The sequence below is a fragment of the Cricetulus griseus genome, chromosome 2 (genome assembly GCF_003668045.3).
Source record: "Cricetulus griseus strain 17A/GY chromosome 2, alternate assembly CriGri-PICRH-1.0, whole genome shotgun sequence".
Taxonomy (NCBI): Eukaryota; Metazoa; Chordata; class Mammalia; order Rodentia; family Cricetidae; genus Cricetulus; species Cricetulus griseus.
In genome coordinates this window covers 214,926,074-214,950,992 of record NC_048595.1, presented here as the reverse complement: position 1 = coordinate 214,950,992, position 24,919 = coordinate 214,926,074, and the positions used below count along the sequence as shown (strand labels likewise).

Below are 24,919 nucleotides of genomic sequence, written 5' to 3'. Positions count from 1 at the left end.
TGTAAGTAAATGGTTTTGTCTAAGAGATTTTTAGGTAAAATATAAACCTAAAAGTCATACATGAGTAGGAAAGTTGCAGTGTTTGCATTTATATATAACATAACAGACCATAAATAAAGATACAAATTAACACCTTACAAAATCAACTGTTTACTAGTAAGAACAATATTCAAAAATGTTGAAAAATCTTGTCTACATAACAAATAAATTCATTTCTTTATTTGCATTGAATGACAAAAATAACATTGTGTGCCAACATCACTGTTCAATAAAACATGAAAATACAAAATTTTAAGTCACATTTATTGTATTATTAAATAATAGTCTATATTGTAGATTGCTGCAATTGTATCACAAAAATTCTAAGTTTCTAATAAAGGAACTATTTCTTAAAAGCATTTCTGAACTATGGGAAAAAGTGACCTTACGGCTAGAAACGGTGTAGCCTCCCAAGCCCTTGCCTCTCCCATGAGCAATTGGCATTTAGTGACTACTTGGGAAGGGGTGTCATTTTCTTCAGTTTTATAATCACTGGTTAAATTTCCCATGATTATGCAAGCAAACATACTTAAACTTACAGATGGCATGAAGTTAAGAGCAGATTTATCAGGAAGAGGTTCAGTGAGAGCATGAAAAGAATGAGAGAGGGCTCTGGGGGACAAAACCATCAAAATGAACTATATTGAAGCTTCTTCTTTGCAAGAGATGGAGATCATTACAGATAAAATGATTGGCAACTGATCTTTTTTGGTTACCAAAATGTGCAGTACAAGCCCTAAGGCTTAGGGAATGTATCAGAGGATCGGGAGAGAATGTTTGCATCAAGACAGTGTCTTCTGTATAGAACAGTGAAGATGATCTCATGAAATGTCAAAAATAGTCACCTAAATAAGGCTATCACAATAGCACTAGTTGACATGCTAACATTGATGGAGAAAATCTCAAAGGTGCTACTCTTTGATGAAGACCTAGAGGCTGCTGAGAAAGGTAGAATCAATATCCATGGATAAGCCTCTTGTAGGTTATCCAATCCTAAGTAGTCAGCGTTAATGAATACACACAGGAGCAACATTAATTTATATATTAGCAACCTTCATTCATATATACTGTATGCAAATATAGCACACATATAATACTTAAAGAAGAAAGCATGAACTTGAGATGGAGTTGAGGGACATGAAGGAATTGAAGCTAGGAGAGGGAATTACGGAAAATATGTAAATATAGTACTTCTGTATGAAATCTCAAAAAATTAACAATGTGTATTAAACTATTGAAAAATTATATGATAACATAAAATAAACAAAAAGAACCCTCAAAAAGCCTAATTTTCACATTTAACAACAATTTGATTAGAACACTTGAATCTTCTTCACCAACTCAAAAATTATTACTGAAGTTATTACTGATAAAAAGCAAATGGAGAAATGTGTTTGCCTAGATTTAAGGACTAAGAAAGGCACAGATTGGTGCAAAGTCTATGTCAGTGAGGGAAAGACTCTAAATTGGGAGCAAGCTGTACCTTGAAATTTGAAAATAAATTCTCTGTAAACCCATCTGTGCAATTAGGCAGTACAAATCTTATTTTTCTCTTGAACTGGAGATTCCAGTAGCACATCATAAACGAGGTTTGATGATAATGCACATCACTGCTTTTAACTGAGTGCCTGAAAATGTTGCTTAGAATGAGACAAATACTAAAATTTAATATATTTAAATTTCATCAGGCTTTCATCTTCCCTGGAATGTGTAGGAGTCCAAACAATTTCTATAATTGAAAACTACTAGGAACCTTTTAAATGCTTTCATGATTCTCTGTCATGAATAACATTGTATTATTACAACAATTAAGGAGGGACAGGTTTGCTTGTTTAAAAATGATATATTAAATAAAGATTACAGGCTTAGCAAATAATTTTCTCTTCTTTTATATCTCATCAGTGGTGATCATTTTACAGATGACAAATTGAACTATGAGCAGCAAATTTTTTGAATGTTATAACTATTTGAATAATAGTATGTAATCTTCTGACTCCTACATTTCCCTAGTGCTTATAGTTATATCTTCCAATGAATCACACATTCTGGGAAGTTACATCCGTGATGTCTTAGTTACGGTTCCTTTTTTAATATAAATTTTATTTAAATTAGAAACAATCTTATTTTACATATCAGTCTCTGTTCCCTGTCCCTTCCATCTGCCCATGCTCCCCAATGACTCCCCCATCCCTCATCCACTACCCAGGGAGGGTGAGGTCTTCCATGAGGGATCATTAAAATCCGTCAAGTCATTTGAGGGCAGGGCCTAGGCCCTCCCCTGTGTACCTAGGCTAAGAGAGCATTGCTCCATGGGAAATGGGCTCCCGAAGAAGTCCATTCATACACTACAGATACATCCTGGTTCCATTGTCAGAGGCCCCATAGACTGCCCAGTACTACCAGCTGACACCACATTCAGGAGGCCTGATTTGGTCCTATGTTGGATCCCCAGCTTTCAGACTTGGGTCCATGAATTTCCGCTTGCTCAGACCAGGTGTTTCTGTGGATTTTCCCAGTGTGGTCTTAACCCCCTTTTTTCATTACTCCTCCCTGTCTGCAACTGGATTCCAGGAGTTTGGCTCACTACTTGGCTGTGGATCTCTGCTTCTGCTTCAATCAGCTACCGGATGAGGGCTCATGTTTGTCTTTCTGTGATTGATTTACCTAATTAGGATGGATCCTTCAAGTTCTATTCATTTACTTGCAAATTTCAAGATACCATTTTTTGCCTGCCCCCCTGAGTAGTACTCCATTGTGTAATGCAAATCAAAACAACTCTGAGATATCATCTTACTCTGTCAGAATGGCTAAAATCAAAAACATCAATGACAGTCTATGCTGGAGAGGATGTGGGGAAAGAGAAACGCTTCTCCATTGCTGGTGGGAGTACAAACTTGTACAGTCACTTTGGAAATCAGTATGGTGGTTTCTCTGAAAAATGGGAACCAGTCCACCTCAAGATGCAGCAATTCTACTCTTAGGAATATACCCAAAGGATTCACATTCATACATCAAGGACATCTGTTCAACATCTGTTCATAGCAGCATTATTTGTAATAGCTAGAACCTCCTAGATGCCCCTCAACTGAAGAATAGATACAGAAAATGTGGTATATTTAGTTAGGGTTTCTGTTTCTGTGATAAAATACTGTGAACCAAAGAAACTCAGTTAGGAAAGAGTTTACTTCTTCTTAAAACTCTCACATTCCATTACTGAGGGAACTCAGGGCAATAACTGAAGGCAGGAACCTAGAAGCAAAGGCTACAGAGGAATGCTACTTACTGGATTTCTCTTCATTACTTGTCCAGCCTACTTTTTTATTGTAACTAGGACCACCAGCTCAAGTCTGTTCACCACGGACTTGCCAACAGGTCAGTCTGGTGGGAGTAGTTCCTTAATTGAGGACCCCTCTCCCAAAGTGACTCTAGCTTGTGTCAAGTGGACAAAAATAGTCAACCTGACATGCAGACACATCACTAATCAACAAGGATATTTCATTTTTCATTTGTTTTGGAGATGGCATGCCAATATCACTATTTCAGTGTAAAACATAAATAACTTTAAAAATCCCACAGTCTTTAAAATTAAGGCTCTGTAAAACATCGAATCTTTTTTAAAATCCAAACGTCTCTAAAATATCCACAGTCTTTCTAAATCTCCAAAGACTCTTTATAATTTCAAGATTTTCTAACTGTGGGCACTTGTTACAAAAAGCAATTAAATACTCAGCCAAAATTGTGATGTTATATTGTTTATGATCCAATAAAGCCTGCCTGTAGATCAGAATTCAAAGCTAGCCACTGTCACAAGGCCAGGCAGTCGTGGCACAAACCTTTAATCCCAGCAACCATACTAGTTAGCTACAGAAGCTCGATAGTGGTGATATACGCCTTTAATCCCAGAATAGAGAGGTATATAAAACAAGAGTAGTGTCTTAGCCCTAGCATTCAGTCTCAAGGAAATTAGTCTCCAGCCATGTTGAAGACAGCCTGGGTAGAGGTAAAAGTTTTCTGGTACCTTGGATGCTTTGCTTTTCTGATCTTCAGCTTCAACTGTAATTCCTGTTTCTGGGTTTGTATTATTTGTGTTACACATAATTAAAAACAAAACCATGGCATTTGCAGAAAAATGATGGAACTGAAGATGGGTATGTTGAGTAAAGCAAGTCAAACTCGGAAATACAAATATCATGTTCCCAATAATGTGTAGAATCTAGATGTCATGTGTAGTCCTATATGCATGTACACACACCCACACACCCATACCCACACCCACGAGCACACAGACACTCACTCACACACACACACACACACACACACACACACACTCCCATATATATATATATATATATATATATATATATATATATATATATCAATTTATATATGTCTACAGGCAATTAGAAGGGATACTATTTCAGAAAAGGACCAACGGAAGGGTGAGCATGGTGGGAGAGTGTAATGGAAGGTGATTGTTGACAATGTAATGGTATACTTGCATAAAAATGTCATTAAGAAACATATAACTTTCTACAACAAATATCAACCAATAAAAAATAAAACTTTTAACTAATGACAAAATAATCATCTGTCCAGCTGCCAAATCTGTTTTGCTATCCAGCAACAGAAAACTAATGCAAGCAAGAAACTGTTTGGTATTCAGTCACTGACAATGAAAATGAACTATTTATAGCTTAAAAAACCATTTTGTAATTTTTCAAAATATGAAAACTCACTATTTTCAGTAAAATTGCCAATTCATTTGTTGTGCTCTGAGTTTCTTTCAGCATTTCTGTCATTGTTTCCTCATCCTCTTCAATGTCGACATTCACATTCTCAATTGAGTTTGAGTAGTGAGTATGCAGATTGCTCAGCTGATTAAGCTCCTTTCTAATAGAAAAGCAAAGATTATTTTATCAACATTGAAAAGAAAACTAGTTTCTAACTTACTGGGAAACAGTGGGATTTACTCTAATAATGCTCACATCCTACAGCAGTTCCAAATTCCCAAAGGATCTCAGATAATTACGTAAAGAGTGAGAACAAAAACAAACTAGCATTTATGTTTCCAACGGAAAAGAATAGAGAAAATCTATGCTTATGTTATTTGATTCTTTGGGGGATTGTTTTGGATTATCTTGCTGGGAGAAGTTGGGAAATAAAGTAATGAAAAGTCACTGGGCATTTAAATATCACCATTTTCACATCTGCTAAGCCAGAAGAATCAGGAGAATAAAATAGGGATAGCCACTCACTCTCTGTGTTGTCAAGAACTATCATGTGAGTACATTGACTAAAAATAAATGTGTTGACAGTGCTTGGCATGTAGAGCAATGAAACAGAATCTAGTATGTACAAGTAGAGCCGTGGAAATATGACTGGATGATTCTTGACCATGTTTCACAAAACAGCATGACAACCAAAGCAGTATGACACAGGGTGCCAGTCCACATGGATGATGCTCAAGGAAAACTGAATGAAGAGGAATAAAATAGCCAAATCTGACTAAATCTCATTCACTATTCACTTAATGCATCTAAGTATAACATGTAAAACTATATATAATATTTTAAAGGAAAATATTCTGTGCATTGAGCATTAGCACAAGAGGTTTTCCATGATACTAAACCTACAAAAAGGAATTGGTAAATTAAATTCTAACAAACATTAAAGCTTTCCTGTGACAAAATATCCCTATAATGGGATCAAAAGACAAACCTCTCATAAACCATAAGATTTTTGCAATTTACATATCTAATTTTAAAAACTAAACTTGTATTCTATATATAGAAAGAGTTATCTACACCAGCCAGGAAAAACACTTGACCAAATACTTCATAAAATAAAATATTTAATAACATATAGCACAAAACATGCAAAAGAAATATCAACCAAAACTTCAATGCTACAAATGCTCTAGAGGGACTAAACATTTTTTTCCCTTTTAAAACGAGATCTCAGGTGGTAGCATATACCAGGAATATCAACATAATAACCCAGAAAAAGAAAAGAAACAGTCCATACAAGAAGAGATTGAAGAGAGCCCTTAAAATTGTGACAAAGATGGAAAGTGTAGCTGCTCACAGTTGATGCCTTGTAGTGTGTGTATATGTGTGTGTGCAAGGGTGGGGTGTTCAATTATCTTTAAGGGGCTGGATATTGGGGTTTGACCATGCTTCAATGAGTACAATGCAACACCAATTGGACTTGGTGTATATTTTTTCTTTTTTTAGGGGTAGGGCACCAGGGTAGAAGGGTAGACCAGGGAGAAATAGGAAGGGACCATGATTAGAGTGCACTATATGACATTTCTAAATAATTAATAAAAATACTATGTTGGGAGACAAAAAGTGATCTCTTCTTACTGAATGTCAAATGGTCTCTGGTCAGTCTGGAGCCAGTTCAAGGTTTCTATTAAAACTGAACACACAGTCATTCCAGAAAAGTGGAAATTTAATATGCACACCTTGTACATTAATTCCTAAAGTAGTTTTGATCAGACTCACATAAACTAGAAATTAACTAAATGACCCCGAAGTGTGGTTGGTTAAACAAACCCAGTACATCCACACCCTGAGATCCCACTCAGTCATAAATTCCAAGGCCTTTTGGCACATTTGCTGAGCTGGATTAATCGTAATGACATTACATTTAATTAAAAAAAGGAAACAATAATCCAAAGGTTGATGTTCCATGATGCACTTATGTAACATACCCAAATGACAAAGCTCTAAAGATGAAGAGCAGAGAAAGAACAGGGGAAATGAGCATCAAGGCAGCATAGGAGATTAATGGTTCTATATCTGGATTGATGCAGTAGTTATTGAATTCACACACAAGAAAAGATTACATACAACTATACATACAATCACATACACACATACTAATGAGCCCATGTAAAAACACAGTGAAAACTGGACAAGGTGTTTCCTAGTCTGATATCATAATAGTTAAGCTCCAAGGTCTTCCCATGGCAGAAGCCTAGAGAAGGGAATTAAGAACTCCATAGATTTCTGTGAGTCTGTAATTATTTGTATAGAAAAATAAAGAAGGCAAACATTTGGGGAAAGCACTGTATAGTTTAGCAAGACCAAAGCAGAAAACATAACAAATCATATTTATTAAGGAATATTATTATTGATGTTTTATTGAATAGCTTTCTGCTTCCAAATGCACACATAAGCCCAGGTGCAGGAGGCATTACCAAAGGAAGGCTTGAAAGGCAGAAAAATAGTGTAAATTTTATATAAATGATATCACCAAAAGATCAGCAATTGATAACCAGGAAAACAATAGGCAATAAAAATCAACTAGATGACGTTGACTTTCATTTTATTTATTTAGTTAGTTGGGAAGGTAGTTCATATCTAGAGTATTATAAACATGGAATAAATAAAGCCTGCCCCAAAGAAAGCTTATTGCTTTTCCAGAGGACATGAGTCCAGCTTCCTGGACACAAGTAGGGAGATACTTGTCTCTAGAGATCTAGGATCCGTTGTCTACTTTATCCTTATTTTGCACTTGAACATTTAGGGCACACATTCACACACAGGCACATATATAAAAAGTAAATCTTTAAGGTTTCAAGAACATAGGCAATCCTTTAAAAGATAGTGGAAAAGTCACATAATTTTCTTTAAGGAAAATTAAACTTTGAGGACCACAGTATCTTATTTATTTTGGTTATTTCATAAATTTTATTTTATGTACATGAGTATATTTCTGCATTCATGGGTGTATAACGCTTGCATGCCTGGTTCCTGAAGAAGTCAGAAAAGGGTATCAGATTCCCCAGGACTAAAGTTACAGATGTGAGTCACCATGTGAGTGCTGGGAATTGAGCAACCAGTGGTCTTAACCACTGAGCCATCTCTCCAGACCCTATGTCTTTTTAAAATTAAAATCTTTTCTTTCACAATCAACCTCTACTTGTCAAGAGAACCTCACTGAAGCTATTATTCTAAGTCCACTGAGGAGAACTCAAGATGGAAAGTCCAAGACACAAAAGGGGAAGAACTAAATGTCTATATGATAAATTTCTTTTTTTAAATTTTTTAAAAAATAATAAGTGTTCTTACAGGTCATAAAAATAAAGTATTCCACAATTAACAAATGTTTAACTTAAGGTATTTTGGATAAATAGAGAAAAGTTTTAATTATTTTTGCATTAACTGATATATCAAGAGTAACCACTGTGTTCTGAATCTGACAATGTAAATTTGAATTTGGCAATTAATGTGTCCTAAAAAACAATAAAACAGAATTATGGTCACCAAGAGAGAATGAGGGAGAATGAAATGATAGTAAGTAACAACATGAAAGAAGATTCAAAATGCAAAATTGGTCAAATAGCTTATACTTAAGAGGTGTATGAGTGATTTGCGAGTGTACTGTGAGTGTATTCAGTGGCTTGACTTTAGAATTATGCTTTCTATAACAGTAAATATTTCTGTCAGTGTGAGGTTTGTTGGTTAATACTAAAACATAGATACTACAACACGTTGGAACTTGAAAATATTTTCTAAATATTAAAAAAATAAAAGCTAGTGAAATCACATTTACAAGTAAACTTAAGGAAAAAATAATCGCAGCAATCAGAAAAGGTGCCTTTGTAGTGCTAAGAGGCCAATCAATATCCCAGGATATCATAGTCACTGTATACTTGTATGCATCTGAGAACCAACCATCAAATACATGAAGTAAAGTTGCAATGGAGTATGAAAATATGTTAACTCACATGACAACATAGTGTGAATTTTTTGTGGGTAGGCGTAACACAAAAAATAGAAGACCCAGAGACTGATATTGGCGTTCAAGATTCAAGTTGAAGATCAGAGAAGCAAAGCATACAGCAACCAGCTCTTATCTCTCTCTACCTCAGACAGAAAGGGCTGTCCTGTCTCCATGAATCCTCAGAGACAATGCTATCCCCATGAATCCTCAGAGGCAAATGCTCTGAGTTCCTGTCTCCTCCTCTTTATATTTCTTTCTCCATGCAGCCGTATCACTCCTGTCTCTATGTCTCTAGTTCTGGGATTAAAAGCCTGTGATCCCAATTGTTAGGAGCAAAGGCATGAGCTCTGTTACTCTTCTCTCTTATGTAGCCCAGAGTGGCCTTGAACTCAGAGAGATCTATCTGCCTGCCTCCTGAGTCCTGGAATTAAAGGTGTGTGCCACCACTGCCTGGATCTATGACTTGCTAATATGATTCCGGGATTAAAGTTGTGTATCACCATTGCTGTATGTTTTGTGACTAATTTGCTTTCTGAATGCTTAGGCAAGTTTTAATAAATCATGAATAATATATCACCACAGGTAGGGTTTGTGTTGTATGTGTGACACATGTGTGTTCATGAATATATGCATATGTGTGTGGATGCACACACTCATATGGAGGCCAGAACAGGACATCTGGTGTCTTTCTCTGTTACATTTAGTCTTAATGCATTGAGACAGAATCTCATTGAACAGGCAGCTCTCTTGTTTTCAGAGGAAGCACTCCTACCCAGTGAGCCATTTCCCCAACCCCTCTGTCATATGATAGGATTTTATAATGTGTCAATATTTAACTGAAAAAGGTAGCACAAAACAGTAATAATATTATTTCTCTAAAATTGTCTTGAAATCTTTTGGAAACACACATTCATATCCAATATGTCTGGGATAAGCATGAGATTATAAATTTTAAACAATCACTTAAGTAGCAATGAAGGAAACTGGGCAGTATGCAGGATAATTTTTGCCAACTTGTCACAGCTAAAGTCATTTTGGAAGATGGAACATCATTTCAGACAATGTCCTCACCAGAATTGCCTGTGAGCAAGTCTGTGGTGTTGTTTTGTTTTGATTGATGATTGATGATTGATGATTGATGATTGATGATTGATGATCGATATGTGAGGGTCCAATTTACTTGGGCAGTGCCAACCCTGGACTAGTGGTCCAAGAGTCTATAAGTAAGTAGGCTAAACAAGTCAGTAAATTATTCTTCTTTGTGGCCTCTTCATCAGCTTCTGCCTCAAAGTTCCTGCCCTGACTTTCATGGATGATGGAATACAAGCTGTAAAATGAAATAAGCCCCCCTTTCCCTAAATTGCTTTTGCCTATGGCGTTTTATCATGGAAATAGATGTCCTAACCAAGATAGCAAGATATCAGAAGATATTTACTTAAGAAATCAGTACCAGGAGATGAAATTTCAATTATTAATAAGCAAGAGATAATTTATGCATTTAAAATACTGTTCTCTTAGTTAGAAAATAAATATAAGTTAAAAATTAATTCCTATGTCTATAGTTGCTGCATTGATTTAAAATATGTGATATCTCCTTTTGTTTTTAAAGCAAGGCAGCTATAGGGGACAGGGATATACATTGATGTTACACATTATCGTCATGAAATTTGGTGATATACATGACAATTTTTAAATAGAGATTACTAATTTGTCTATTTACATAAATTTGTACATTAAATATTCAAATTTCAATTGTCATAAACTTGGTGATACTATAGGTACAAGCAATTTAAATTCTGTGCTCTTTGAAAGTTTTTGAGCACTGATATTACAGTTTTGGTTAACATTTGATTTCTAGATGCTATTCATATTATTTATGGTGAATTCTTACCTATAGGAATTTACAGTTATTTCCTCTTGGTGGATGTCTCTTGCGTCATCTTCTTTCATTTTCTTTAGCCTTAATTTTGCATTTTCATACTCTTCTATCGACAGTTTAAGCTCACTATGAACTTTTCTAAATTCTTCCATTACCTAGAAACGGAAAAAAATTTTTGCCCATATATGTGTAAATGATTAACTAAAAGAATTTTAATGTCACTCATAATTTAGGCTTAAAGTTGTTAACACATATTTTTTTTTACCATAATTGATTCTCTAAATGTGTACTGCCTAGAAAACAGTGTTCCATGTTTCCTTTACCCTGATTGACAGTAGTGCTACAGAAGCATAAAAACTTTATGTGCTCAATTAAAAATCATCCTTTAAACCACCAATGCATGTTGATTTTTATTGGCCATGCATTATAACATTGCAAAGAAATATGAAAACATGGAGTAGCAAAGAAAATTAAATTACCTGTAGTCTTTTCATTCTGAAATAACCATTGCTATCTTCCTGTAGTAGTCCCTAATAATTGACTTCTAATAATCAACAGATGCTATCATTAGTTCCTTCCTGATCCATCATTCTTGTCTGTCTGTTTCCTATCCAACACTCTTGTCTGTAACACACCACATGATGCTCACTGCTCTGCTGATGGCCAAGCACATGGACATTGTTCACAACTTGATGAGCACATGAGAGGAATACACAAACCCCACTGAGAAGAAGTGAGCTGCAAAGAAACTTTGCAAGCTTAAATATTTTCTTCAAAGGCACTGCTAATAAGATAATGTGCTGAGTTGGAAGGTAGGACTTTCATAAAATGTGGCTGGCAAATTACTCTCAGGAAAAAAAAAAAAAAAGAGTAGTTGCTTTAATTTTCACCAGCAGAACACAAGAGCCTCTGTGTTCAGAGGCCGGAAGTGGTTCCAGGAAGTCCTGGAGCTGGAGTTTCCAGCATTTCTGAGCAGCAAGTACTCAATTTCTGAGCCATCTTTCAAGCCTGTATTCAGAAGCTTTAAATACTAATTATAGGTATTTTGTGAGTAAAGGTCTTAGACTTGACATTTCAGTTATAAGAAAATTGTTTTATTTAATCATTAAAAATACTTTTTATTTCATTTTATTGTCATGTCACTAGGGCAAAAAATGGTCTCTTTAGCAAACATCATCTCTTATGTAAACATTTTCTCCCACTCTTGCTTGAAATGGCTGCAGTGTTTCAATGGTTAATATCAATGCTAGTGATTTTTGTAAAAGAATTCTTTGTTTACCAGAAAGAAGTAAATTAGTATTTTATTTATTTAATATAACCTTCTTATTTAAAAAACAAAACAAAACAAAACAAAACAAATGTTGCTGGGTAGACTTGCCTGGCCTCAGAAGCTGCATCATCCTGCCCTGACCACCAAATACCAGTTTGTAGGCGTATGCTCTATGCTGGGTTAACATTGTAATTCTGACAAACATATTGAAGGAATCTTTCTATAAAAATCATGATTTTTATTTTATTTTGTGACAAACTAAGTTATATTCCTACATTTCTTAATATTGAGTCATTTCTGGCCTCCTAAAAAGAGTTGTTCACTGAGTGATTTCTAATTTTTCTGCTATGCTAAAGGACTATTTTGAAAATATTTTATATAATATTTTCAGATATATTTGTCAATTTTCTTTTCAAAAATTTCACAACATTCTAGTATTAAGAATATTAAGTTGAGTTAACTTAAGAACGCTTCTCCTTTTCTATAGTTTGGGTATTTAAAAATAATATTGAAATGATTAGTTGTTTATAGGTTAAATCGTATCTAATTTCACTGTCACCAAAACTAGAATCCCATATGAGGTACAAACAGTTAATATTTTGGAAGATTTCATTTTATAATTTCTTCTTGGATCTTTGAGCAATGTCTATACATTTTCAAATTTTCATGAGTGAAACTGTATTTTAGATAGTATGTCCTTTTTAAATTAAATGTGATGTACATCTGATAATTTATGTTTTCTTGTATTTAATTTAGTCAAAACACACGTAGCATAAAAAGAACTATGCTCAGTATACAATTTGTCAGTCTCAGGCATATTCCCAATGCCTGGCTACCATCCTCCCTGTCTGTTTACATGCTCAGCATGGCAGCAGGTAGAGTTAGCTAAGTTTTAGCAGCTCTCTGCAGAGTGTTTAACTGAGTAATTTTATCAGGTTCTAAAACACACGGGCTCTTCTCTATTTGTATGGGACAAGTTGTATGGTGGCCAAAAATAGACTCTGGGACTTGGTTTGGTGTAGGCTTAGTATATTGCTTAAGGAAAGAAATGAACATCTCCCAGTTGAGCCCCAATGTTATCCCATTCTCATTGTTGTCACCCTGTCTTCTGCTTTGGATTTTAATTCCCCCCCAGGCCATTGTTAATCTAGATCTTTCTTTTTCCATGTAAACATGTACAGCTAGGAATTTCCCTATGTATATCATGTTCATGGCATCCTATATGTTACTGTAGGCTCTGTTTTGAACCTTATTGTCTAATTCAGAAACACACTAAGCACATGGAATATGGGTTCTTATCATAACATTTGTGTACGAAGAAACCAAGTCACAAAACTTTACAACAATTATGCAAGATCTGAACTCCTACAGTAGGGATTTAAACACATGACACATGGACTCCCATTCCACAGCCCGGGCTCTAGAAAGTTCTCTGATTGTTTCCTATAGCTCTGTGTGTTTCTGTTTCTCTCTGAGGAGGTATTTGGTGCCAGCAGTGCTCACAATTATGCTTTTCATTCCCGAGTTTTGTCAGTTATGTTCATTTCATAAATGGAAGATATGTTTTCTTGTTCAAATTACCACTTTTCTTCCTCTGTGTCACTGTAGGTTTTTTTCCTTTGGCTGCATGATAAATGTAACCCTCTCTAGCAGTGCCTCTGCTGCATCATGGGAAATTCCAGTCCTTAGTGCTACACAGCAGAGTGCAGATTCATCACAGTTCCTGGCTCCCTCTGAGAGGGGCAGACTCACTCACTCTCCCCTCTGGAATGACAAAGGTGACAAGCTGAATTAAAGCCAGTTGCTCAGAAGTTCTGATTGAATAATTCAACCAAACAACAAAGCAACAGGAGCAACAAGGTAGAGGTGACAGATCCCAGTACTTCTGCAAAGGTGGCTGTGTTACCCAGAATTCTTAGGAAATGGTCCAACAGGAGAGAAAGAGACCTACAAAAATGGATTTAGATTAAGAAAATGACTCATGGGCTAAAGAGGTCCAAAATCTATAGTGTGGCCTCATTGGCTGGACAAAGGAAATGAGTATTCCAAATCCAAATGGCTATGCTTCCAGAATTTCATTTTACTCAATGAAGGTCAGCACTGATGCTGTCCAGGACTTGAACTGATTGGAATGATGAAAGGTAATCTGTTTCACTCAGAATCCTCTAAGTTAAAAGTTCTTGCCTAAGACACCCTCTTCTAGCTACCACATATACTTGAATGCACATGGTACATCAAAGACTAGCAGTCACACACACATACACATAACTAAACATAAAAGTTCAAAAATAAAACAATGTTACAGTAAAAATAAAAGGAGACTCAGAAACTTACATACTCAAAGTATGTTAGCATTTTGTATTTCAAAATTATTTTTAAATATTATTTATATTTTCCTTATAAATAGATTAAATTAATAATAGTATTTTGGTGATGGAATGACAAGGATGGTGCTGTGTGCTAACATGGGAAACATTCAAGGACTTGTTTTATTTTCTTTAAAAATGATTGAATATTCATATAAGGTAAATTTATTATTTGTGGGTCAGTTGCAAATAAGTTATGATTCCACAATGTGATTGAGGTTATTTAATCATTTGAAGTCTCATTACATTTCTAATTTTTATCAATGATTAAATTACTGATATGTTCTACTTACTTTTTCATTCAATGAAAGCTATGGTTTAAAAATAACAACGTTGTGTGGAAACTCTGTAATTTTAATGAGTCAAATTAATCATCCTAGGTAGATAGGTAAGTAGTTAAGACATCTAAATGAATACCAATAAGTTATAACTGAACAGATTATAAAAGAAATAAACTACAGGTCAACTTTAGAAAAGGCACTGAATTCTAAAAGTTGAAATATTTTGGGATAACCGAGAAAGCAGACACACATTCAGTCACCTTAAACTTTTTATGATAGAGCTCCTTCAGAGCTTGTAGCTCCTGCTTCCGCTTTTCCTCCAGCAGAGGGGCGTGGTGAGTCATGAAATCGATGTCCTTCTGGATCTTGGCATTGGCTTGTTCCAGCTTTGCCTTCTCCTGCTCCAGATGCTCCACCTTTTGGGTTGTGCTTTCAAGAAGGCTGTTTAGCTCTGCGAGTTCTTTGGAAAAGTGTTCATGCTCTGTGGGTAGGTGATGAGAGCAACACAAAAGTTCAGAGCTAGCAGCAAACTGTCCAGAAAGCAATGCTTGTTTTTATACAGGAAATACTTGAGCTTTAGAAATCATCAGTCTGTGAGTCTTATAAAGGGTTATTTAAGTATTGACCTGTGAAACATATTGCTTTCTTCACTCATTACCAAAAGGAGTAAAACATGCTTTATTAATTGATAATCTTTGGTATAAATCCAATTTATTATAATTAACAAACTGACCATTATATATATGCATGTGTATAATTACATATATATATATATATATATATATATATATATATATGCATTTTATGCAATTGTGCTAAAATAAAAATACAATTGAAAAAGCAGAGGCCTTCCAGAAATATCTAAAAGTAAAAAGATAAAATTGGAGTTACAAAGGTAAAAATAAAAGGGTTATTCTTATTTTGGTGTGTTCCAGTTATGTAAATCAATACAAAATTATTATAATTGAAAATTATTATAAAGGATGGGATTGATTTACTAAAATAAAGGGTGGAATAGCTTATTTACATAAAATTAAGATAGAAATGAATTTCTCCTGGCTCAGGGATATAGCTCAGTTCACAGAATGATGTTCAGTATCCATAAATCTCTGAGCTAGATCCCCAGCACCGACAGGCCTGGTGATGCTGGGCATACCTGTACTCCCAGCACTGGGGAGGCAGAGGCAGGAACATCAAGCTTATTTTTAGTCTACATATGACTTAAAGGCCAGCCTGGAATACAAGAGATCCTGGAATAAATGAATGAATGAATGAATGAATGAATGAATTCAAAGATGTTGAAAAGAATAATTTCACAACAAAACTGTGAATAAGAATGTGAAATAAGCAGTGTGTATATAATAATAACATGTATTTGTACACACATATGTATGTATATATGTATTTAATAACCCTGTCAACAAGCAAGGCCCATAGGCAGAAAACAGCAATGAAAATAAACTCCACATTTGAAAAAAATTGATAAAAACCATCTGTTACGATAAAAACGTTTGAAACTTTCAACATTGAAATCACTTCTAATTACTTTATATAATATGAACTTAGACAATTACAAGAAAACTAGCTAGGAGGTCTCCCACATTATTCCCATTATAACTTCTGAATACTAAAGCCATCTTTCACTGTTGGAATAAAGCAAAATTGGTTTTTTAAATAATTTAAAATAAAACAAAATTTTCTCATGTAGTTTGTTGATAACTTTGTCTAGGATTCTTCCGTCTTTGTTGCATGAGGTAGACTTATATTTTTTCATATTTATACTAATTTCCCCTAACTTTGTTTCATAGTTTGAAGTGCCTTCTTATATAAGTTGTGGTCTCTGATTTTTTTTTTTGTAATTTCATGTACATTTGAAATTACATTCACAAAAAGTGCTATGTTTTATGCCCATGCATATTTCACAATGAAGCATTTCTAGGTATTGTCAAAGTCTTTCTGTTAATGTCTAGAGAAATATTTTGGTTAACTGTTTACTTACTAAACCTCCTCTTTCCATAAACATTCACAGAGAGTGAAATACTATTCTCAGAACTATATTCCAAATGTTTTCATTATCAATAACCGGAGCCACAGGCTGGATGTAGTAGTGAACACCTGGAGTCCAGTATGACAGGGGATGAGGGAGGAAGATGAGAATCCTTGACTATATTGTACAACTATTCATCAAAACACTAAGAAGGGAGAACAGGGTAAGCAGTGGCAGGAGGAGGAAAAGAGAAAGAAGAAAGAAGGAGAAAGAGAAGAAGAACAAGAACAACAAAGTGGTTTGTCTTTATTCCTTCAGAGGTCCATGTCTATGTTTTGTTGGATTTTTGTTTTTTGCTTTTTAAATGTTTTCAAATTAAATCTTTCCCTTAATTGAAAATAGATTCTTTACTCACATAATATACCCTGATTATGCTTGCTCATCCCTCTGCTCCTCCCAATTTCTTCCTACCTCCTCCCTCCTCAAATTTACTCTATTTCCGTCTTTCATTAGAAAACAGGTTTCTCCCTTGTTCCCCCTCTGCCCTCTGCCCTCTGCCCTCTGCCTGCTACCTGGCACCTGAGGTGAGTCTGGGTTCTCCTCTGGTACCAACTCCCCAAACAAATCCTTCTTGAGCCTGCCCCTACAGTAAAGTGGACCTGCCAAGCTTTGGGAGCCACCATGAGCCTGGCCACACTTTGCCCTTGTTCCCCCTCTGCCTTCTACCCTCAGCCTGCTGCCTGAGGTGAGTCTGGACATTGCTCTGGCCCCAACTTCCCCCATCACCCCCACCCCCTCTTCTTCCTGAGCCTGCCCCTTGACAGGAGTGGACCTGCCCAGACTGGAAGGCCCACCCTGAGTCTGCACACACCTCACACTTGATTCCCTTTGCCCTTAGCTTGAGGAGATTAAAAGAGAGGGTGAGATGACACCTGAACCCACTGGAAGAAGGGATGGGAAGATGACAGAAAAAGAACACAGTCACAACAGAAAGACCAATAAATATGATACCACCAGCACCTAGGGACTTCACACCAACAAGAACTGAGAATGAAGAAGAGATGGGCCTTAAAATTATTTTATGAAGATGATGGAGACCATTAAAGAAGAAACAAGAAAATTCCTTAAAGAAATAGAGAAAAAACAAGCAAAAATTACATGAAATGGAGGAAAAGACAAACCAAAATATTCAAGAAATAAACAACTCTCTTAAAGAATCTAAAGAAAGCCAAGAAAAAAAAAACCAAGCAAACAAGTGAAGGAAACAATTCAAACAGTCCATGGTTTGAAAGCAGAATTAGAAACAATAAAGAAAACACAGAATGAGGGGATGCTGGAAATACAAAGGCTGGATAAACAATCAGGAACTAAGGATATGAGTATAACCAATAGAATACAAGAGATGGAAGAGAGAATCTCAGTTGTTGAAGACTCCCTAGAGGATATACAGTCATCGACCAAAGGAAATCTCAAGTCCAACAAACCCCTAACACAAAATATCCAGGAAATATGGGACACCATGAAAAGACCAAACCTAATAATAATATGTATAGAAGAAGGTGAAGAAATACAGCTCAAAGGTACAGAAAACATATTCAACAAACTCATAGAAGAAAACTTCCCCAACCTACAGAAGGATATGCCTATGAAAATACAAGAAGCTTACAGAACACCGAATAGCTTGGACGACAAAAAAAGTCCCCTTGTCACAAAATAATCAAAACACCAAACTTACAGAATACAGAAAAATATTAAGAACAGCAAAAGAAAAATTCCAAGTAACATATAAAAGCAGATCTATCCGAATTACATCTGCCTTCTCAATGGAAACTTTGAAAGCTGGAAGATCCTGGATAGATGTTATAAAAACCCTAAGGGAACATGGATGCCAGCACAGACTACTGTATCCAGCAAAGCTTTCAATCACTATAGATGGAGAAAACAAAATATTCCATGACAAAACCAGATGTAAGCAATATATATCCACAAATCCATCCCTACAGAAACTACTAGAAGAAAAACTCCAACCCAATGAAGATAATTCTCAAAAAACCATAGGCAATAGATAATCCCACTTTACCAAATACCAAAATAAAAAAGGGAAAATCCACACATAATAACACCACCACCACCAAATCCAAATCAAACAAGAATCAACAGTCAATGTTTATTAATATCACTCAATGTCAATGGTCTTAACTTGCCTGTAAAAAGATACAGGCTAACAATTTATACAAAGACAGAAACCATCCTTCTGCTGCATACAAAAAACACATCTCAACTTCAAAGACAGACTACCTCAGAGTAAAAGGTTGGGTGATTGATTTCGCAATCAAATGGACCCAAGAAACAAGCTGGTGTAGCAATCCTAATATCTAACAAATTAGACTTCAAACTAAAATCAATCAAAAGAGACAAAGAAGGGCATTTCATGCTTATCACAGGAAAAGTCCATCAAGATGGAGTGTCAAACCTGAACACCTATGCCCCAAATACGAAGGCACCCACATTCTTAAAAGAAACATTACTAAAGCTCAGATCACACATAAAACCTCACAAACTTATAGTATGAGACTTCAACACCCTGCTCTCACCACTAGATAAGACCACCAGACAGAAAATTAACAAAGAAACAAAAGAACTAACAGAACACATGACCCAATAGGGATTAACAGACATCTATAGAACATTTCATCCAAACACGAAAGAATATACCTTTTTCTCAGCACCACATGGAACCTTCTCTAAAATTGACCACATACTTGTGACATAGCAAACCTACAGAGATACAAAAAACTTGGAATAACCCCCTGTATCTTATCAGACCACCATGCTTTAAAATTAGAATTCAACAACTACTCAAATTGCAAAAACCCTACCAACTCATGGAAATTGAATAATGAGCAATTGCAACATTCCTGGGTAAAGGAAGAAATAAAAAAAGAATTAAAGACTTCCTAGAATTCAATGAGAATGAAGACCAAACATACCCAAACTTTGAAAGCAGTGCTAAGAGGAAAGTTCATAGCACTAAATGCCCACATGAAGAAACTGGATATTAGTCACATTAGAGAACTGAAAATGCAAATGAAGACTCTAGAACAAAAGGAAGCAAAAACTCCCTGGAGGAGTAGATGGCAGGAAATAATCAAACTGAGGGCTGAGATCAATAAAGGAGAACCTAGGAAAATATTGCAAAGGCTCAATGAAACAAAGGTCTGGTTCTTCAAGAAAAGAAGATAGACAAACCTTTATCCAAACTAACAAAAAGGCAGAGAGAGATCATGCTAATTAACAAAATCAGAAAGGAAAAGAGGGACATAACAATGGACACTGAGGTAATCTAGAGAATCATCAGGTCATAGTTTGAAAACCTCTGCTCCACAAAATTAAAAAATCTAATGGAAATGGACAATTTTCTGAATAGATATCACTTAGCAAAATTAAATCAAGAACAGATAAGCAATTTAAACAGAACTATAACCCTTAATGAAAAAGAGGCAGTCATCAAAAGATAACAACAACAACAAAAAAAAAGCCCAGGGCCAGATGGCTTCAGTGCAGAATTTTACCAGAGATTCAAAGAAGAGCTAATACCAGTACTCCTCAAATTGTTCCACACTATAGCAGCAGAAGGGATATTGCCACGCTTTTTTTATGAGGCTACAATTACCTTGGTACCCAAGCCACACAAAGACACAACTAAAAAAGAGAATTACAGACCAATATTCCTCAAGAACATTGATGCAAAAATGTTCAACAAACTACTGGCAAATCGAATCCAAAATCACATCAGAGAAATTATCCAACATGTTCAAGTTGGCTTCATCCCAGGAATGCAGGGATGGTTCAACATATGAAAATCCATCAGTGTAATCCACCATATAAACAAACTGAAAAAAAAAAACCACATGTTCATCTCACTAGATGCTGAAAAATCCTTTGACAAAATCCAACATCCCTTCATGATAAAGGACTTGGAGAGATCAGGAAAACCAGGAACATATCTAAACATGATAAAAGCAATATATAGGAAACAACCAGCCAACATCAAACTAAATGGAGAGAAACTCAGAGTGATTCCTCTAAAATCAGGTACAAGACAAGGCTCCCAACTCTCTCCATATCTCTTCAATATTGTACTTGAAGTTCTAGCTAGAGCAATAAGACAACAAAAGAGATCAAGGGGATACAAATTGGAAAGGAAGAAGTGAAACTTTCACTACTTGCAGATGATAGGATAGACTACATAAGTGACCCGAGAAACTCTACCAGGGAACTCCTACACTTGATAAACACCTTCAACAAAGTGGCAGGATACAAGATTAACTAAAAATTCAGTATCCATACTATATACAGATAATAAATGTGCTGAGAAACATCAACCTTTACAATAGCAACTACCAACATAAAATATCTTGGGGGCTAAGCAAAAATGTGAAGACCTGTATAGAAAGAATTTTGAGTCCTTAAAGAAAGAAATTAAAGGAGATACCAGAAAATGGAAAGATCTCCCATGCTCATGGATAGGTAGGATCAAAATAATAAAAATGGCAATCTTGCCAACAGCAATCTACAGATTCAATGCAATTCCCATCAAAATCCCAACACAATTCTTCACAGACCTTGAAAGAACAATACTCAACTTCATATGGAAAAACAAAAACCCAGGATAGACAAAACAACCCTGTACAATAAGGGAACTTTCGAAGGCATCGCCTTCCCTGACTTCAAGCTCTATTATAGAGCCATAATCCTGAAAACAATTTGGTATTGGCACAAAAATAGACAGACAGACCAATGGAATCGAATTGAAAACACTACTATTAACCCACACACACATGAACACCTGATTTTCGACAAAGAAGCTAAAGTTATACAATGGAATAAAGAAAGCATCTTCAACAAATGGTGCTGGCATAGTTGGATGTTTGCATGTAAAAGACTTCAGTTACATCCATATTTATCACCATGCACAAAACTTAAGTGCAAATGATCAAAAACCTCAACATAAATTCAGCCACATGGAACCTCCTAGAAGAGAAGGTAGATGGTTCCCTCGAACAAATTGGTACAGGAGACTGCCCTCAGGACATAACACCAGTAGCACAAACATTGAGATCGACAATTAATAAATGGGACCTCCTGAAACTGAGATGCTTCTGTAAGGCAAAGTACACAGTCAGCAAGACAAAATGCCAGCCCACAGAATGGGAAGAGATATTCACCAACCCCACATCTGACAGAGGGCCGATCGCCAAAATATACAGTGAACTCAAGATGCTAGCCACCAAAACATCAAACAATGCAATTTAAAGTTGAAGTGCAGAACTAAATAGAGAAGTCACAACAGAGGAACCCAAAATGGCTGAAAGACACTTGAGAAAGTGCTCAACATCCTTAGCCATCAGGGAAATGCAACTCAAAACCACTCTGAGATACTTACTATTTTACTCCTGTCAGAATGGCTAAAATCAATACCACCAATGACAATCTATGCTGGAGAGGATGTGGAGAAAGAGGAACTTTCCTCCATTGCTGGTGGAAGTGCAAACTTGTACAACCACTTTGGAAATCAATATGGTGTTTTCTCAGGAACATGGGAATCAGTCTACCTCAAGAGCCAGCAGTTCCTCTCTTGGGCATATACCCAAAGAATGCACATTGATACAATAAGGACATATGTTCAACTATGTTTATAGCAGCATTATTTGTAATAGCCAGAACCTGGAAGCAACCTAGATGCCCCTCAACTGAAGAATGGATAAAGTAACTACTGTATATTTACAAAATGGAGTACTGCTCCGCAGGAAAAAAAAAAAAACAATAGAATTTTGAAATTCGTAGGCAAATGGAAGGAACTAGAAGAAACAGTCCTGTGTGAGGTTCCCAAGTCACAAAAAAGATAAACATGTTATGTACTCACTCTTCTTTGATTTTTAGACATAGAGCAAATGATTACCAGTCTACAATCCACACTGCCAGAGGAGCTAGGAAACAAGGAGGACCCCAAGAGAAGATTGCATAGTTCCTTGAAGGTGGAGACAGGGACAAGAACCCCTGAACAAAGTGGGAGCAGGGGGAGGGGAGGAAGGAAGTGGGAAGGGAAGAAGGGAAGTGGGGAAGAGAACAAGAAGACTGAGACAGGGGAGGAATAGAAGAGGGCAAGAAAGGAGATGTCTTGATAGAGGGAGACAGTACAGGTTTGGAGAGAGGTCTGGCACAGGGAAAATATTAAGGGATTCACAGGGATGACCCTAAATAAGAACCCAGGCAGTGGTGGAAAGGATGCCATTGATGTCCTTCCCCTATAATGAGATTGATGCCTACCTTGGTTACCATTCCTAGAGCCTTCATCCAGTAGCTGTTCAAAGCAGAAACAGGCACCCACAGCTAAACACTGAACCATACTACTGGAATTCAGTTGTGGAGGGGAAGGAGGGATGAGCAAAGGAGCCAAGACAGGGATGGAGAAACCCACAAAAACAGTGGACCTGACCTACTGATAGCATGGAGACTCTAGTCATAAAACTGGGGAAACAGAATTGGACCAAACAAAGCCCTCTGAGTGTGGGTGCCAGCTAGGAGGCCAAGACAGTCTATGGGACCTCTAACAGTGGAGCTAGTCTTTATCCCTAGAGCACAAATGGACCTTGGGTGCCCATTCCCTATGGAGGGATACTATTGCAGCCCAGATAAAGCAAGGAGAACCTAGGCCCTCCCTCAAATTATATGATGGACTTTGAAGGTCCCTGGTGGGCGGCCTCACTATCCCTGGGGAGGAGATTTGGGATGGGTTGGGAAGGTTGGTGTGGAACATGAGAGGATGCAAGGGCAAGGGAATGGGGGGATGAATATGTGAATATCAGTAGTAATGAAAGGTTTAAAAAAGAAAGAACCCCAAGACTGACATAGAAAAAAAAAGAAAACAGGTCTCTCAAGTAATAAAATATAATCCAATAAAATAAAAATAAGATAAAGCAAAAACTATCACAATGGTTTCGACAAGCCAAACAAACACACATGAATCAGAGACCACTCAGGAATACTATGAAAACACTCAACTGGAGCCATAAAATATTTGCAAAGACCTGGTGCAGGCCTGTGCGGGCTCCATACTTGCTGCCACAGTTTCCATACTCTTGTTTTCATGTCTGTCTTCTTAATTAGCCATTTTATATTGGCTGACTTCTAAATTACATATTTTACATTGTGTTGAATTTCTCACATGCATACCTGCCATCCTTTGAGTGAGTCCCTTCCCCTTTACCATTTTCCACATGTGCCTTTTCCGTCTACCCTTGCAGGGGGACACTTTAATTATTTGATATGTGGAAAGCTGCCGTAGTTCTCAAATTTAGCGGAGCATAAATTTAGTTCTGCAAAGTGTGTCATACACTATCAAACATGTTCATTCTAAGATTTCTCACTCTTCTGTGGAATAGACACAAGGAAGTAGCTGTGGACCCACAAGCACAGATGTGTAAATGACAGGGTGAGGCTAAGGGCGGACATGGGGAACACCAGGGGAGTCAGTAGAGGCTCTTATTCACTTGTGCCTCCAAATGCCTGCAGTGCATGATAAAATGTATATGTCACTTTATTTTACAAAGTGACAAAGAACAAAGCTAAACAACCCAATTTATAGTTTATGGGATCATATAACACCTGATTTATATTAGGAGACAATTCTGATTATCTTTTTTGATAGAAAAGATAAACACTTTCTTAGGTGACACTAGATGCCAAGTAACAAGAATTGTATTTTCTCAGGGGAGTTGAAACTGGCTTATTACCTGACAGAGAGGAAGGGACCAGGGCTACCAATATCCCTGCTCCGTGTTCCTCAATGGCCTATTCATGGTATCCTGCATGCATTCTCATTGGTTGACCCAAAAGGGAAGTAAAACCATAGAAATGTCTTTAGCACAGCCATTGTGAATTAGCTTTCAGAGAGGTGAAACAAAACCATATAGGGGAGAGGAGGCTAGACTGTAGGAGCCCTTAGGAAAGATCTGGCAAAAGAACAGATGGGTTACCCAATTTTATACAATGTTTGTTCTGACAAACACCCAACTACAACTGCTAAAAGGATTATAAGGGTTTTTTTATTTATTATACAAGAAGCTTTAAGAATCTAAAACCAGAAACTACATAACTATATTTTATAAACAGATTAATAACATTTAATGATTATGTCCTATTTACATCCATATAAAGCCAGCTAATTCATGGAAATATTTTTTTCAGAAATATTTTTCACATAGAAAGGTCTTAAGGAGTATATAGCAACAAGTTTAAATTACACTGCATGCTTAAATTCTTAAAAAAAAATGGAGCAATAAATACATGTTTGAGTTGTAA

General features: G+C 36.3%; 1 protein-coding gene across 1 annotated transcript in view; it reads right to left on the bottom strand.

Annotated features, from left to right (window-relative positions):
- Ccdc178 (coiled-coil domain containing 178) overlaps positions 1–24,919 on the bottom strand; it is a 345,282-nt gene that overhangs the window by 294,931 nt on the left and 25,432 nt on the right. Inside the window, exons 8-10 of the mRNA XM_035438744.1 lie at positions 14,829–15,049; positions 10,664–10,806; positions 4,776–4,929 (exon numbers count right to left, since the gene is read on the bottom strand). Coding sequence (XP_035294635.1) covers positions 4,776–4,929; positions 10,664–10,806; positions 14,829–15,049 — 518 coding nt within the window. The remainder of the gene's footprint in view (positions 1–4,775; positions 4,930–10,663; positions 10,807–14,828; positions 15,050–24,919) is intronic.